The sequence below is a fragment of the Pan troglodytes genome, chromosome 10 (assembly GCF_028858775.2).
Source record: "Pan troglodytes isolate AG18354 chromosome 10, NHGRI_mPanTro3-v2.0_pri, whole genome shotgun sequence".
NCBI classification, from domain to species: Eukaryota; Metazoa; Chordata; class Mammalia; order Primates; family Hominidae; genus Pan; species Pan troglodytes.
This window is the reverse complement of record NC_072408.2, coordinates 110,299,546-110,315,640: the sequence shown is the minus strand read 5'-3', so window position 1 is coordinate 110,315,640 and position 16,095 is coordinate 110,299,546. Positions and strand designations below refer to the sequence as shown.

The window sequence follows — 16,095 nt, the reverse complement described above, 5'->3', positions numbered from 1 at the left end:
AAAGGCTTCTCTGAGGTTGTGCAGCTGGTTTGTGCTGAGACCAGAATGTTACCAAGGTGTAGGTTCTATGAAAACCTGGGAAAGAGTGTTCCTGCAAAGGGAGTGGCAAGAGCAAAGGCAGGCACACGGGAGGTGTGTTTGTAAAGGAAATAGGGAAACAGTGTGACTGAGGGATGGGGACAGTGTCCAAACCACACCATTCCTTAAGGGCCAGCTGAAGGAGCTTGCATTTCATTACAATTATGCTGTGCCATGATCTGATTTATTTTTTAAAAAAGATCACTCTGACTGCTCCATGGAGCATGGCATGAGTTGGAGGTATTTGGGAGTCTTGTTGAAAGCTGATGGTGAAGATGACATCTAAACTGAAATGGAAGGATGAGTGGGAGTTGGACCAGTCAAGGGGGTGGAGGGTGGAGTGTTTCAGGAAGAAGACTGGGCAAGTGCAAAGCCCTGAGGTGCAAAGATTGTTCTAGAAACTGACAGAAGATAAGGGAGGAGCCACAGAGGAAGATAGGGTCCAAGTGATGTGGCTTCCAGGATATAATGATAAAAAAGGTGAGTACAAAACAGCTAGGGTGGGCTGAAGGATCCTGACATCTTTTGAATGCCTACCGTGATCTAGGCATAGGTACTTTCTTTGTTATTGCTTTCAATGTAGCGCAGCTTGCTTTGATTTTTCCAATATAATCTAGTAATTTGGATTTTGGTTTCCTGACTTTTAAATGTTGGCAAGCTAGTTAAAAAAATGTCTTTTTAAAAACCCAATGTGAGTTAAATAAAAGATGTCTGTGGGCTGAATTTGGCTTGTGACTTCCAGTATGTGGTCTTTGAGCAGCATGAAAACCAACCCAAATGGTGCTTTTGTGCAAATTAGGAAAAGGTCTCCTTTGCTCTACATGGCTTCCTAAAGGAAAATTGTCATATTAAATTATATATGTCAATGATGGCTGTGATGAAAATGGCAACACTAGAGTTGCGCAATGTACACAGTCTGGACAACTTAACAGCTTTATCTTTGAGCAAGAACAGGTGGGAAGAAGCAACAGGAAAATATGACATGGGAAAGGGCAATAGGGTGCTGGCGCTAACTGGCACTGGATCGTCAGAGCTGATTGTGCACATCTTTTCCCAACTCTGCGCTCACTAACATCATGAGAGCTTGAAATCCACCATAGTGGGAGTATTTACCATTTAGCCCCCTTCAGCAGTGGAGGCTGTTCGTCCTCTCTCATCCCTATGTCTAGGAACAGAGGAAAGAAAGGGAACGGCACACTTTTATCTCCTTTTGCCTCTCCGAACCATTGCTACTCTGATCTTCAATTATCCCCCCTTTTTTTGACACTCCCAGTGAATTGCTCAAACCTCCTTTGCCTGACAACTGAGCAGGTTTACTGCTGATTTACCCAAATGAGAGCTTTGGTATCTCCCTCCCATGCCTTTCATCCACTCCAAGGCCCATCGGCCCACAGGGATGATCCAGGAAGCATTGCCGTCTCACAATCTTGTGACTTTATCAACTTCAAGGACATGTCACCTCTGCTCCACTTCAGACATGCACAACCACAGCCACATCTTGGATCACAAAGCCAACTTTGGAACAGCTGCATCTTTGAAATGTGATTATGATGACACCTTTTCTGCAGGATTGAGGTAAGGATTCAAAGACATTATGTCTGGAAAGCGACTAGCAAATGCCTTTCTTATAATAGATGTCCAAGGAAGGTTTCTTTTCTTGTCTTTTAAAGACAGGAACACAATTTTGAAACCCTGATATTTCTTCTTCCTTTACTTTGCAGTATTACTTCAATTTGACATAAACAGTTGATATTTAGTAAACTTTCTGCTAAGTGACATCCTTAGGAATCCATGCTCTTTCCAGTACTCCTGAGCTACTGGCATCCAATATTATTGGCGGCAATTGTGCTAACATGCACAACACAATACCCACTCTTTTAATTACAGAATATTCTTGCAGTAAAGTGACACTGATTCTCATCTGATTAATATTTATAGTTTTTACTTTTGGCTAAATGCCAGGTATCTTCATCATGTGAATTTCTCTGGCTTCCCAGTTCTCTTTTGCTGCCTCTCTTATTAGCTTATTTGTGTGAGCATATCTTTGTTTTACCCAATCCAGGAGTGTCATGGATTCCTTAAGTCACAAGCCTTCTACCCAGGAGGGGCTTTTACTGGGCAATTGTAACTAACTGTAAGTGGGTAATGAATAATTTTATGTAACTTTTCAGAAAAAACTTGAATGCTTACATTTGAGAAAGTGTAGGGAAAGGGTCGTGATGGTTTTGATCGCTGGTCAAAAATTGGTATGCCTGGTTAGTAAATGAAAGGGGTATTAGATATCTTTCAAACATGCTTCACTTTTTGCTATCTTTCTGTAGCTTCCATTGGCTTCTCTTAGGATCCCAAAATCTATACTCTGACATATGAACCATCATTTAAGCAGTTTGCTGCAAAGGAATATGTGTTTTTTCATAAACTTTTGCAAATGTGAGAATGTGTTAGCCATAGTAACAGTTAAAAGGCTGAAGTTTGTAATATATTATTATTTTAAAAGATATCCAAACTTACACGTGCCAGAGGTAAAATTATTTTCTCTGATGCAGGAAGACCTTGTATATTAAGGATTCTGTTTTCAAAATCTCTTTATTTTCCATTTCACTATGTATGTTACTGATCTAATTTAAGATCTTATTATTTTGTGCTTGAACAATTTCAATAGCATTCTAACTGCTCTTCCTGACTTCTCCTTTCCTTCTAAACTCACATTCTTATGTCTGATAATGTTCAAAGATGACTCATTGCCAGTTGTACTGATGTTCAAACAGTATTTCAAAGGGCAGTATAGAGTCCCCAGCCATGGCTGGATGGTGAGATTGTGGGCAGGGGACATATCCCTGCTTCTATTAGGACAGCTCTATATGGATCAGTTTTATCCTGTTTGGATTTCTTACAAGATTCTGCTTAAAACAAGTGTGCTGCTGTTGAAAACTATTAGTCCTCAGGACAAAATCCACATTCTTGGCATGGTAGTGAAATCCCTTCTCAACATACCTCCAAGCCAGTGTGGATCTTCCTTTCTCTTCTCCATTGTTTTGTTTTGCTCACAGTTCATGGCTCACTCATCACTCCTTAAATACAGATGCCCCTCAACCTTTGTTCATACTGTGATAACTTTCCTTAAAAAACATTTTCCCTAGATTTGGTGTGGTATAATTGACAAATAAAAACTTTCTACATTTAAAGTGTACAATGTAATGATTTGATATATGTCTACATTGTGAAATGATGACAATCAAGCTAATGAGGACATCCATCACCTCATATAATTACCATTTTTGGTGTGTGGTGGTGAGAACTGTCTTAGCATATTTCAAGTATGTAATACAGCACTATTAATTTTAGTCACCATTATGTATATTAGATCACCAGAACTCGCTCATCTTGTAACTGAAGGTTTATCCCCTTTGACTAACATCTCCCCATTTCCCTTACTCCCCATCCTCCTCGCTCCCCATCATCTATCAACTACCATTCTACTCTCTGCTTGTGTGAGTTAAGACTTTTTTTTAAAATTTATTTTTATTTTCAGTTCTGGGGTACATGTGCAGGTTTGTTACATAGGTAAATGTGTGCCATGGTGGTTTGCTGCATCTATCAACCCATCACCTAGGTATTAAGCCGAGCATGCATTAGCTATTTTTCCTAATGCCCTCCCTCCCCCCACCCCACCCCCCAACAGGCCCCAGTGCATATTGTTTCCCTCCCTGTGTCCATGTATTCTCATTGTTCAGCTTCCGTTTATAAGTGAGAACATGCAGTGTTTCTGTTTTCTGTTCTAGTGTTAGTTTGCTGAGGATAATGGCTTCCAGCTCCATCCATGTACCTGCAAAGGCCACGATCTTGTTCCTTTTTATGGCTGCGTAGTATTCCATGGTGTATATGTACCACATTTTCTTTATCCAGTCTATCATTGATGGGCATTTGGGTTGAGTTAGACTTTTAAATATTCCATACATAAGTGAGATCATGCAGTGTTTGTCCTTCTGTGACTGGTTTATTTAACCTAATGTCCTCTAGGCTCATCCATATTGTCACAAGTGGGGAGATTTTCTTCCTTTTTTGTCTGAATAATATCCCATTGTATATATGTACCACATTTTCATATACTGTCATATCTTTGCCTTAAATATCTTCCTCCTTTTGACTATTTGGAAAATGCAGTATTCATTTGTTCATTCATGCATTCATCCAACAACGATTTATTGAGCATCTGCTATGTGCCATACCCTGTTTAGGTACCAGGGACTGCTATTATATAGCCAAATTTATGACATCTTCTCTATGACATTGCCCAGGCAAAATTACCTGATGTCTTCTCTGTACTTCATGATACTTTGTCATATTGAGATTATTTTCTAGTTGATGGCATTGCTCTGATTCTCATGTATGCTTTTCTCTTTTTAAGGTTGATATCCATATCTTATTTGTGAATACATTTTTCCCTCTCATCGTAGCTGATTAGATGTTCAATAAATGAATAGTTTTCTCTCTTTCTTCTTTTTTTTTTTTGAGACGGAGTCTCGCTCTGTCACCCAGGCTGGAGTGAAGTGGCGCTGTCTCTGCTCACTGCAACCTCTGCCTCCCAGGTTCAAGCGATTCTTCTGCCTCAGCCTCCTGAGTAGCTGGGACTATGGGCGCGTGCCACCACACCCGGCTAATTTTTTTTATTTTGTTTTAGTAGAGACGGGATTTCACCATGTTAGCCAGGATGGTATCGATCTCCAGACCTAGTGATCCGCCTGCCTCGGCCTCCCAAAATGTTGGAATTATAGGCATGAGCCACCGTGCCCAGCCTTTTCTTTCTTTTAAAATCTGTTTGCACCACAAAAGAATGAGCTCTACAGGGATAGGGATCTTTGTTTATTTTGCCTGACACGTGATAGGTACTCAAGGATTATTTGCTGAAATTGATGAAGAGTTCTCATTTCTGTAGTGAAAACAGCAGCTGTAGGAATGGTAACAGAGTAGACAAAGGGCATTTTCAGGTGTTTTTGGTGTGCAAAACTGCACCTCTGTGATATTGTTGGGGTTAAGAGAGCACTGGGTATCCATAGCCACTAGCAGTACAGTCTTGGGCCAGTCACTTACCATTTTGGGGCTCGCTACCTTATCTATAGATAGGAGGGTTGGACTCAGCTCATCCCTTCTCTAAGTTGGAATGATGCCATGATTCTATGTATTTAGGAGTACCTTGTAGATTGAAGGGCATGTCTTCTCAGAACTCTCAACTTTAATTTATGGAAGTCATAATTAAAGTAAAATGGTGGGTAGAATTTTATATTTGGAGCAAGTTTATACATACAAACCTTTTCCCCTTCATCTATTATGTCAAAGCCATGGATATTTTGATAATTAACTTTTCTCTCTTGCATATGAATGATAAAAAGAAAGTGATACATTAGTGGAACTGTCATTTTCTGTGTGGTCACAGCAAATTTAAAAAAATGCATCTTAATCATAAAATTAGCCTGATTCATGGTGTTTCTATCTAGAAATTATAAAAGGATGAGAGAAATTTTACTCGATGATCACGAGACTTTAGCTGGAAAAGATGAACATAGGGTCAATAGTACAAACTTACTTTTTTTTTTTAAAGAAATAAATGCAGAAAATGGGTTTGAGTTGCTAAGTCAGAGAAAGGCTGTTGGCTTCCCAAGAGTTGCTAGACCTTTGAATGAGATCTAACAAGACTCAGAGTCTTTAAAAACAAGCTGCTTTTTTTTTTTTCCTGGGTAGAAATATTTTAGATGTGGGTGTGTGGGGTGGGGGGGGAGGGTGTCCATCCTGGGACTCAGGTGTGAATGTCCACTTTCTTTTGGTCCTGTGATTCTGCAGAAGAGTGTTCAGTAATTAGCTAGCCCAGAAAAAATATTTATATATTATGAGTTGTGATGAAGACTTAACAACTCTTTGGTTCTGTGCAGCCTATGGACAGCTTATGGGCAGGAATTAGGGGGTGTTAACCAGTCCTTTGTTGAAGTGTGTGGACTCCTCAGGCAGATGAGAACGACCTTTGTTGGCACAGCTAAATGTCCTTGACCAGTCGGAGGTGGGGATAGAGATGGGGAAGAGCAGAGAGTAAAATTTCTCAAAAGTTTCTAAACCAACTAGCATGACTTTGGATTAAAAGTGTCCCCAAATGGCCACTGTCCCCATCTACAGCCTTGCTCTGCCCCCTGCTGTTGGCTGCATTATTCCTGGCTGCACTACTCCTCTATTCAAAATGGTTTACAATTCCAGGCAGATGAGTAGGTGGAAGGGGGAATTTCAGGATTTCTGGGGATTACTACCTCCAGAAGTACCCCCTCCGTGGAAAATCAACCCATTTTGATAAACATCGGGATCCCCCTTGCCGCCCCCGGAAGAACAGGTGCCATTCATATTCTGATGTCGAAGGCTTCCCCAGTGCTTGGAGTCGTGCACAGGCCACAGTGTCAGATGAGAGGTGTGAAAGTTTTCTGTGACTTTGGTGGCAGTCGCGGGGGAGGGTCTCAACGGCAAGGCAGCCCCATTGTGGTTGCCCGGCGACTGCGGAGCGCTTGGAACCACGCTGCGCCGCGTCCCCAGGACCCAGCAGAGTGCCCCAGCTCCCGCGGAGGAGGCTGCGGGCGGCGCGCCGGGATAGGGACCCTGCTGCTCCAGGTAGACGCAGGGAGCGCGGGACTCGCCCCCTGGCAGGGTGAGGTAGAGCCGGACCGTTTGCTCTCTGCTGCTCCCCGGGACTCCAGCCGCGCCCGTGAGAAGAGGCAGCACGGCAGCAAAGGCCAAGGAGCGGAGGCAAGCGGCGGAACCCGTCGCGGTGGTCGCCGGCCCCCGAGCGGGTCGACCCGTCTCGGGGCAGGGGGGTGGGGGGCCAAGGAGCTCTCCTCCCCCGCCCCAACCCCCACCTCGCCGCCTCGGCCCGGACCGAGACGCACACGCTCCTTAATCCCCCGCCCCCCGTTGCCCCGGCGACGGCCCAGACGAGCAGGTGATGCATTGACAGCGAGCAGATGGTCCCCCGCGGAGGCGAGCGCGGCCCACAATGCGCCCCGCGCAGCGATGCCACCGCCGCCCTCCCCACCCGGCCGGCTCGCCGCCGCCCGCATGCTAATACAGGAAGGGGGAGGGGGTGAGGGAGGGAGTGGGGGAGGGGCCGGGCAAGGGGAGAGGCCGGGCGGAGCGGTGGGGGGCGGTGGAGGGCACGCCCCGCCTTGCTCTTTGCAGCCCTGCTCACCTCATTTTACTGAATGCCCTCCCCAGATCTCCGCACCAGGAAAGTTCCTCTCTTTACATGGAGAGACACTCTCCCTGTCCCGCTTCTCCCCCCAATCTTCCCCGCCCGCTCCAGCTCTCTTTTAATTCCCCCCAAGTGGTTAATTTCCATTGAGATAAACGCTTAACCCCTCCTTCAGCGCTCCTTACCCCTATTCTGCAGCCCCTGCCCACATCTGCTCCCTGCTGGCATTTAATATTGAATCTTGGAAGACCAGAGGAATGGATTTACCACCGCCGCCCCCACCCTGTCCCTACTTCTAGAGCTGGCCTTGACACTTGCTAAATGTGTGTAGACATATTATTTATCTCACATCCCCCCAACCCCGCACTTCAGGATCTTTTAGGCAGCTTCTTTTGGTCTTCCTTTCTGGAATTTCAAAAATAAATCACTCTTCTCCCTGTGACAACTGTGCTGCCCCCTCCCGGGAAACCCTCCCATTCACATAACCTCCTCCTCCCATTCATTCGACACCCCCTCCCTTCTTTACCCTATTCACCGCTGTGTGGCAAATTGAGGCGATCTTATACTAAGGGCATGAAAACTGCTAGGCACTATTCACAATTTTAATACTAACTTCATAGCTGTCACATAAATTCATTGCCGGGCCTACTTAAAATGGCCAAGAAGGAACTTTAAGAGAAGAAGAGGAAAAAAAAGTCTGAAGACACTGCCGTGGTGTCTTTCTTTGATTTGCAGGTGTTTTTTTTGAAACCATTACTACAGTAACTGCAGATAGTGTTTTTTTTTTATCTGCCACATAGAGTGCTTAAAAAAACCCCACCCATCCTCCTCCTTTTTATTTTACAGTAGATAAAAAATGCCAATAAAGGCTTAAAAAAAGGAATGGAGAGAGAAAGAGAAAAAGAGACTAGTGAATAAAGTTGGGACAATACAGGGTCACAGAACTGTCGAAACTAATGTCATAGTGTGGCTGTTGTACAGGCGTACAGAAAACTTCTTGTTTCTTGATTTTTATGGAGATTTGGTCTAAGGCATGGAGCACTCTCTGAACAGGTTTAGAACAAGTGGCAAAGAAAGAACTCTTCACAATAAACTCCCTTCTGATGGGCTTTATGCCCACAAACACCTGTGAGTTACAAAGAGGCATTGCAGAAGACAAAGGGAGGTGAGAGGGCCAGGCTATTGTGGAGAAATGATGCCTCATGTACCCATGGCCCTAAAAGAGGGTTGTTTTATTTTAAAACTTGTCTTAGATCCTTGCTATGCAAACTTACAATGAGAAAAGAAGCATTAGACTCTTCTAGGGGCTCATAATGACTTTTTCAAATACTTCTAACTCATTTCGAGCCTTCGTTTTGGTAAATTCTTACACTAGTGAATATTGTACTTACTGGAATTCAAAGAAAGATGACTTATCTTGAAGATGAAGTTAGAAATCATTATCTAAGAGTTAGAAGTAAGTAGTAAGAATGTTTGCTTTAGGGGTGTATAACATTTAAGTATATTTAACAATTTTATGAACTTATTTTTCATAAATGCTAATACTTTCATGCCTATTTCCTCTTAATTTCTTGTCTTTTTCTCCTTTTTCTTGTCTCTAAGGTTTTTTTTTTTTGTCTCCCCTTTTGGCTTTTGCTTTTTTCGTGTTCTTTGTAGTTTCCCCCCCACCAATAATTTAAAGAGGAGGGCAAAAATATGAAGATGTAAGGGGGTAAAATAAAGAGCTACAAGTTGAGGGAGATTCCCTTTGGTTTAGGGTGGCCAAGTCCTCTCTGAGGAAATCACATTTCAGCTGGGACCTAAAGCAAGTGAGAAAGCAGGGGAACACCAAGCAAGCAGAGGCACGTGCAAAGGTTCTCAGGCAGAAAAGAGCTTCAGGGATCCTGAGTCACTGAAGCAAGGCTGATATGGCCAGAACATTGTGAGTGTGGGGAACATCAAGCAAGCAGAGGCATGTGCAAAGGCCCTGAGGCAGAAAAGAGCTTCAGGGATCCTGAGTCACTGAAGCAATGCTGATGTGGCTGAAACATTGTGAGTGTGGGGAGAATATTGCAAGATGAGGTTTGAGAGATTAGCCAGAATCAGATAGTCGAAAGCTATATCAGATGTGGGAAAATACTGGATTTTATTCTAAGAGAAATAGGAAGCTACTGAAGGATTTTGAGGGATCTATGTGACGGAATTTATATTTTGTCACCACTACCTCTGCTTTGTAGAATATGGATTGAATGAAGGAAAGAATGGAAAGTGCAACAAGTGGTTAGGAAGCTGTTAGAAGGCTGCTGTAGTAATCCAGACAAGAAACAGCAGTATCCTGGATTAAGGTAGTGTTAATGGAAATGAAGATGGATTTAGGATCTACTTTAGGGAAAGAACTGATGAGAGCTGATGGATGAGATTGCTTGCGTGGGGTGAAGAGGGAAAGGGAGGAACTGACGGTAGCACACTTGGCAGATGGTGGTGCACATTGCAGAGATGGGGAAGAGAATCAAGATGGGGGTGTGGATCAATAATTCGACGGGTTAATTTTGAACTGTTGTTGAGGTGTCCTAAAGGAGATGGTGGGACTGGAGACAGACACTTGACTTGCCCTATGCCCTTATCCTTTCCTAAGCTTCTTGGGATCTATGATGTGGCATGGGATGAAGGGATGAGCTGGGCTGGTAAGATTTTCCACTTCCTGACTCTGAACTGGAAATACTGAGATAATCTGGCAGTTTGCATCAGGGAAGGAATTGAAAAGTCATGAGCTGGAGAAAGAACCATTAAAGATTATGATCAAATGGATGCCATGAATAAGTAGAAGTCTATGAAACACAGTTGAGGGAGAGGAAATTTTTGTTAAAGGTTAAAGAAGCTAGCAGAAAGGAGCAAGTTTATGGAAAGAAGATATGCCATGTGACTAGAGGAATATTAGGACGAAGACCTGTGAAGTCAGGCAGTTGAGGTGTTTACAGTTGCTTTTGACGCAGACTGAATCTCCTATTTCAGACTGTGAAACAGTAAGATGCAAATTGCTGGATAATGTATTTAAGGAAAAGATAAACCACAAACACATAGAATTAAGAATGAGGGCCAGGTGCGGTGGCTCACCCCTGTAATCCCAGCATTTTGGGAGGCCATGGCAGGTGGATCACTTGAGCTCAGGAGTTCAAGACCAGCCTGGCTAACAGGGCGAAACCCCATCTCTACTAAAAAGTACAAAATTTAGCTGGGTGTAGTTGCACACGCCTGTAATCCCGGCTACTCAGGAGGCTGAAGCGTGAGAATCACTTGAACCTGGGAGGCAGAGGTTGCAGTGAGCTGAGATCGTGCCACTGCCCTCCAACCTGGGTGACAGAGTGAGACTCTATCTTAAACAAACAAACAAAAAAACAAAATTGAAAACAAGGAGTTTCTAACAAGTTGGGGGTTATGTTTGGGAAGTCAGGAATTCCTTTTTCCCTTCAGAGTCCTGGCTCATAGAATAAGGCCTATTTTGATTCAGCTTATCAGCTTTATTGATGTCCACTAAAATGACTCTCTGAGTAAAGGGCTCCATGATAAAGATTAAAGTGAGAAATGAGGCTTGAGTTTTAAGCCAGGGTGAGTTTTCCATTCTCTCCAATCAAATTGACTGAAGATAACTCACAAATTACATTGGAGGATCTGGGGGTAGAAATAATAGTGACTGACATTTGCCAAGGTTTACAAGGTGTCATTGCCATGTAGAAACAAGGAGCTCAAGGCCTGCCATGTCTGAGCACAGGGAAGCAAAAGAAGCAGCCAGATAACAATAGAGTGTAGAGGTGGAACCTTATTACCTAATTCCTGCTAAATTTGGTCCATTAGATATAAGGCTTTCTTTAATCTTGCCAATTATCTCTTGAGGCAAGGAGTGTTTGTTTCTATATTTTTTTCTGGAGAGTACAACAGAAGCTACTACATCTACAATTCCAAGAAAATGGGATGGATGCACCAGAGTTTCCTCTTGTTATAGTACATATAGAGATTCAATATAAAAACTACTATGTAGAATTCAGTGGTAAACTATGCAGTTAAAATAGCCCAACAAATATTATTATATTGATGGGAAAAATAATTAAAATTAACTCAAGGAGAGGTGGATGACCTGATTAGAACAATAGTTATGACAAAGATGAAAAATGCTTTCAAATATTTAATTCCCAAAAAAGTTCTAAGCCCAGATAGTTTTACGAGTCAGTTCTTTAAATGTTTTAAGGAAAAAGAAGTTCCACATTATAGAAATTTAATACATAAACACTGGTGAAATTTTTCTAATTTATATGATTGCCAAACTGGACTAAGAGTATGATAAAACAAAATCAACAATTTTATGCATGCATATAGACGCTAATGTTCTAAAAACCCTATGCACACATTTAATTCATCAATGTAAGGTATGCTACTACCCACTAGATATTATTTCAGAATGGTTTAATATTAGGAATTCTAGGAATATATAACAATAATATAATAAACAAGAATAATCATATGGGAATTCTATTAAATACCAAATGTATTATAAAACTACTCCTTATAATATTTTATAAATTAGAAAGAGATAGATACTTATTTAACATAATAAACTATTTTAATATGAAAGCAATTATCATACTTAATGAAAAACACTAGAGGACTTTAAAATTAAAATTACAATTAAAACAAGGAGACCTATCATTGCCATTATTCTTTTTGATTGTTCTAAAAATTCTAGAAAATTAAATAAGATGTAAAACAGAAATAAGTGGTATAGTCATTGAAAAGGAAGAAAAAGATCACTAATTGCAAATAACATTGCTCACTGATATGTGAAAATAAAATCAATGGATAAATAATAATATTGAATAAACTGATTCAATACCAAATAAATACAAAATGCAATAGTTTAAAAAATTAATAAAGATAACTTAGAAATAAAATGGGGGATTTTGTATTTTTAAGAGAATTTCAGAGCAGTTATCCTATATGACTCTCCAAATTGACTAAAAACTGGATAAAATATTTTTAAAACATTGTAAGATGCATTTATGAGCTGGCATAAAGGTAGAAATCCTGAGAAATAACAGAATGCCAGAACTTAAATGATTTCTTTTAAATGTCGGAGACTAAGATTTAAATTTTAATGGCAATACAGAAGATAGGCTGTTAGAAATAAAGTGGGGAGCTTAGCTGAAACATAAAGCTGGGGATCCTAGTGTAGGAAGGAGCAATACATAAACCTGACATAGTTTGGGTTCCTGTTCCAAGATGGCCGAATAGGAATAGCTCTGGTCTGCAGCTCCCAGTGTGATGGACACAGAAGATGGGTGATTTCTGCATTTCCAACTGAGGTACCTGGGTCATCTCACTGGGACTGGTTGGACAGTGGGTGCAGCCCATGGAGGGCGAGCTGAAGCAGGGCGGGGCGTTGTCTCACCTGGGAGGTGCAAGTGGTCAGGGGATTTCCCTTTCCTAGCCAAGGGAAGCCGTGACAAGCTATACTTGGAAAAACAGGACACTCCTGCCCAAATACTGTACTTTTCCCATAGTCTTAGCAACTGGCAGACCAGGAGATTTTCTCCTGTGCCTGGCTCGGTGGGTCCCATGCCCATGGAGCCTTGCTCACTCTAGCGTAGCAGTCTGAGGTCAACCTGTGAGGCTGCAGTGTGGATGGGGGAGGGGCATCTGCCATTGCTGAGGCTTGAATAGGTAAACAAAGCAGCCGGGAAGCTCAAACTGGGGGAACCCACCATAGCTCAGCAAGGCCTACTGCCTCCATAGAGGCACTTCTGTGGGCAGGGCATAGCTGAACAAAAGGCAGCAATAACGTCTGCAGACTTAAACATCCCTGTCTAACAGCTCTGAGGAGAGCAGTGGTTCTCCCAGCATGGTGTTTGAGCTCTGAGAACAGACAGACTGCTTCCTCAAGTGAGTCCCTGACCCCTGTGTAGCCTAACTGGGAGACACCTCCCATTAGGGGCTGACAGTCACCTCATACAGGTGGGTGCCCCTCTGGGACAAAGCTTCCAGAGAAAGGATCAGGCAGCATTATTTGCTGTTCTGCAGCCTCTGCTGGTGATACCCGGGCAAACAGGGTCTGGAGTGGACCTCCAGTAAACTCCAACAGACCTGCAGCTAAGGGACCTGACTTTTAGAAGGAAAACTAAAAAACAGAAAGGAATAGCATTAACATCAACAAAAAGGACATCTACACCAAAAGCCCATCTGTAGGACACCAACATCAAAGACAAAAGGTAGATAAAACCACAAAGATGGGGAGAAACCAGAGCAGAAAAGCTAAGAATTCTAAAATCAGAGTGCCTCTTCTCCTCCAAAGTGTTGCAGCTCCTTGCCAGCAATGGAACAAAGCTGGTTGGAGAATGACTTTGATGAGTTGACAGAAGTAGGCTTCAGAAGGTCTTTAATAACTTCTCTAAGCTAAAGGAGTATGTTCAAACCCATTGCGAGGAAGCTAAAACCCTTAAAAAAAGGTTAGACGAGTGGCTAACTAGAATAAACAGTGTAGAGAAGACCTTAAGTGAACTGATGGAGCTGAAAACCATGGCATGAGAACTTTGTGACACATGCACAAGCTTCAATAGCCAATTCAAGCAAGCGGAAGAAACGGTATCAGAGATTGAAGATCAACTTTATGAAATAAAGCGAGAAGACAAGCTTAGAGAAAAAAGAGTAAAAAGAAATGAACAAAGCCTCTAAGAAATGTGGGACTATGTGAAAAGACCAAATCTATGTTTGATTGGTGTACCTGAAAGTAATGGGGAGAATGGAACCACGTTGGAAAACATTCTTCAGGATATTGTTCAGGAGAACTTCCTCAACCTACCAAGGCAGGCCAACATTCAAATTCAGGAAATACAGAGAACACCACAAAGATACTCCTCAAGAAGAGCAACCCCAAGACACACAATTGTCAGATTCACCAAGGTTGAAATGAAGGAAAAAATGTTAAGGGAAGCCAGAGAGAAAGGTTGGGTTACCCACAAAGGGAAGCCCATCAGACTAACAGCAGATATCTCGGCAGAAACCCTACAAGCCAGAAGAGAGTGGGGGCCAATATTCAACATTCTTAAAGAATTTTCAACCCAGAATTGCATATCCAGCCAAACTAAGCTTCATAAGTGAAGGAGAAATAAAATCCTTTACAGACAAGCAAATGCTGAGAGATTTTATCACCACCAGGCCTGCCTTACAAGAGCTCCTGAAAGAAGCACTATACATGGAAAGGAACAGCCAGTACCAGCCACTGCAAAAACATGCCAAATTGTAAAGACCATCAGTGCTATGAAGAAACTGCATCAATTAATGGGCAAAATAACCAGCTAACATCATAATAACAGGATCAAATTCACACATAACAATATTAACCTTAAATGTAAATGGGCTAAATACCCCAATTAAAAGGCACAGACTGGCAAATTGGATAAAGAGTCAAGACCCATTAGTGTGCTGTATTCAGGAGACCCATCTCACATGCAGAGACACACATAGGCTCAAAGTAAAGGGATGGAGGAAGATCTACCAAGCAAATGGAAAGCAAAAAAAAGGAGGGGTTGCAAGCCTAGTCTTGAATAAAACAGACTTTAAACCAACAAAGATCAAAAGAGATAAAGAAGGCCATTATATAATGGTAAAGGGATCAATTTAACAAGAAGAGCTAACTATCCTAAATATATATGCACCCAATGCAGGAGCACCCAGATTCATAAAGCAAGTCCTTAGAGACCTACAAAGAGACTTAGACTCCCACACCATAATAATGGGAGACTTTAACACCCCACTGTTAATATTGGACAGATCAGTGAGACAGAAGGTTAACAAGGATATCCAACACTTAAATTCAGTTCTGCACCAAGTAGACCTAATACACATCTACAGAACTCTCCACCCCAAATCAACAGAATATACATTCTTCTCAGCACCACATCACACTTACTCTAAAATTGATCACATAATTGGAAGTAAAGCACTCCTCAGCAAATGTAAAAGAACAGAAATCACAAGAAATTGTCTCTGAGACCACAGTGCAATCAAATTAGAACTCAGGATTAAGAAACTCACTCAAAACTGCACAACTACATGGAAACTGAACAACCTGCTCCTGAATGACTACTGGGAAAATAACGAAATGAAGGCAGAAATAAAGATGTTCTTTGAAACCAATGAGAACAAAGACACAACATACCAGAATCTCTGGGACACATTTAAAGCAGTGTGTAGAGGGAAATTTATAGCACTAAATGCCCACAAGAAAAGCAGGAAAGATCTAAAATCAACACTCTAACATCAAAATTAAAAGAACTAGAGAAGCAAGAGCAAATAAATTCAAAAGCTAGCAGAAGGCAAGAAATAACTAAGATCAGAGCAGAACTGAATGAGATAGAGACACAAAAATCCCTTCAAAAAATCAATGAATCCAGGAGCTGGTTTTTTGAAAGATCAATAAAATTGATAGACTGCTAGCAAGACTAATAAGAAAAGAGAGAAGAATCAAATAGACTCAATAAAAAATCATATAGGGGATATCACCACTGATCCCACAGAAATACAAACTACTATCAGATAATACTGTAAACACCTCTACACAAATAAGCTAGAAAATCTAGAAGAAATGGATAAATTCCTGGACATATACACCCTCCCAAGACTAAACCAGGAAGAAGTTGAATCTCTGAATAGACCAATAACAGGCTCTGAAATGGAGACAATAATTAATAGCCTACCAACCAAAAAAAGTGCAGGACCGGATGGATTCATAGCCAAATTCCACCAGAGGTACAAAGAAGAACTGGTAC

At 41.8% G+C, this 16,095-nt stretch overlaps 1 protein-coding gene and 1 long non-coding RNA gene across 6 annotated transcripts in view; one reads left to right on the top strand and one right to left on the bottom strand.

Annotated features, from left to right (window-relative positions):
- Window positions 1-405: 405 nt before the first annotated feature.
- Window positions 406-16,095, top strand: part of C12H12orf42 (chromosome 12 C12orf42 homolog) — a 196,280-nt gene continuing 180,590 nt past the window's right edge. For 2 of the 5 annotated variants that reach the window (XM_054664622.1, XM_016924058.2), the window contains exon 1: window positions 6,469-6,858. In XM_054664622.1, coding sequence (XP_054520597.1) covers window positions 6,469-6,858 — 390 coding nt within the window. Of the gene's footprint in view, window positions 559-1,033; window positions 1,654-6,468; window positions 6,859-16,095 lie in introns of those variants that run through there. The other 3 variants (XM_063786012.1, XM_001157072.7, XM_016924059.2) reach the window with 3 other exon arrangements.
- On the bottom strand, window positions 4,931-6,585 carry LOC107967622 (uncharacterized). The gene is made up of 3 exons (XR_001708235.2): window positions 6,372-6,585; window positions 5,388-5,446; window positions 4,931-5,026 (listed from the first exon to the last, which is right to left on the bottom strand). It is a non-coding gene; the product is annotated as an uncharacterized LOC107967622 (long non-coding RNA).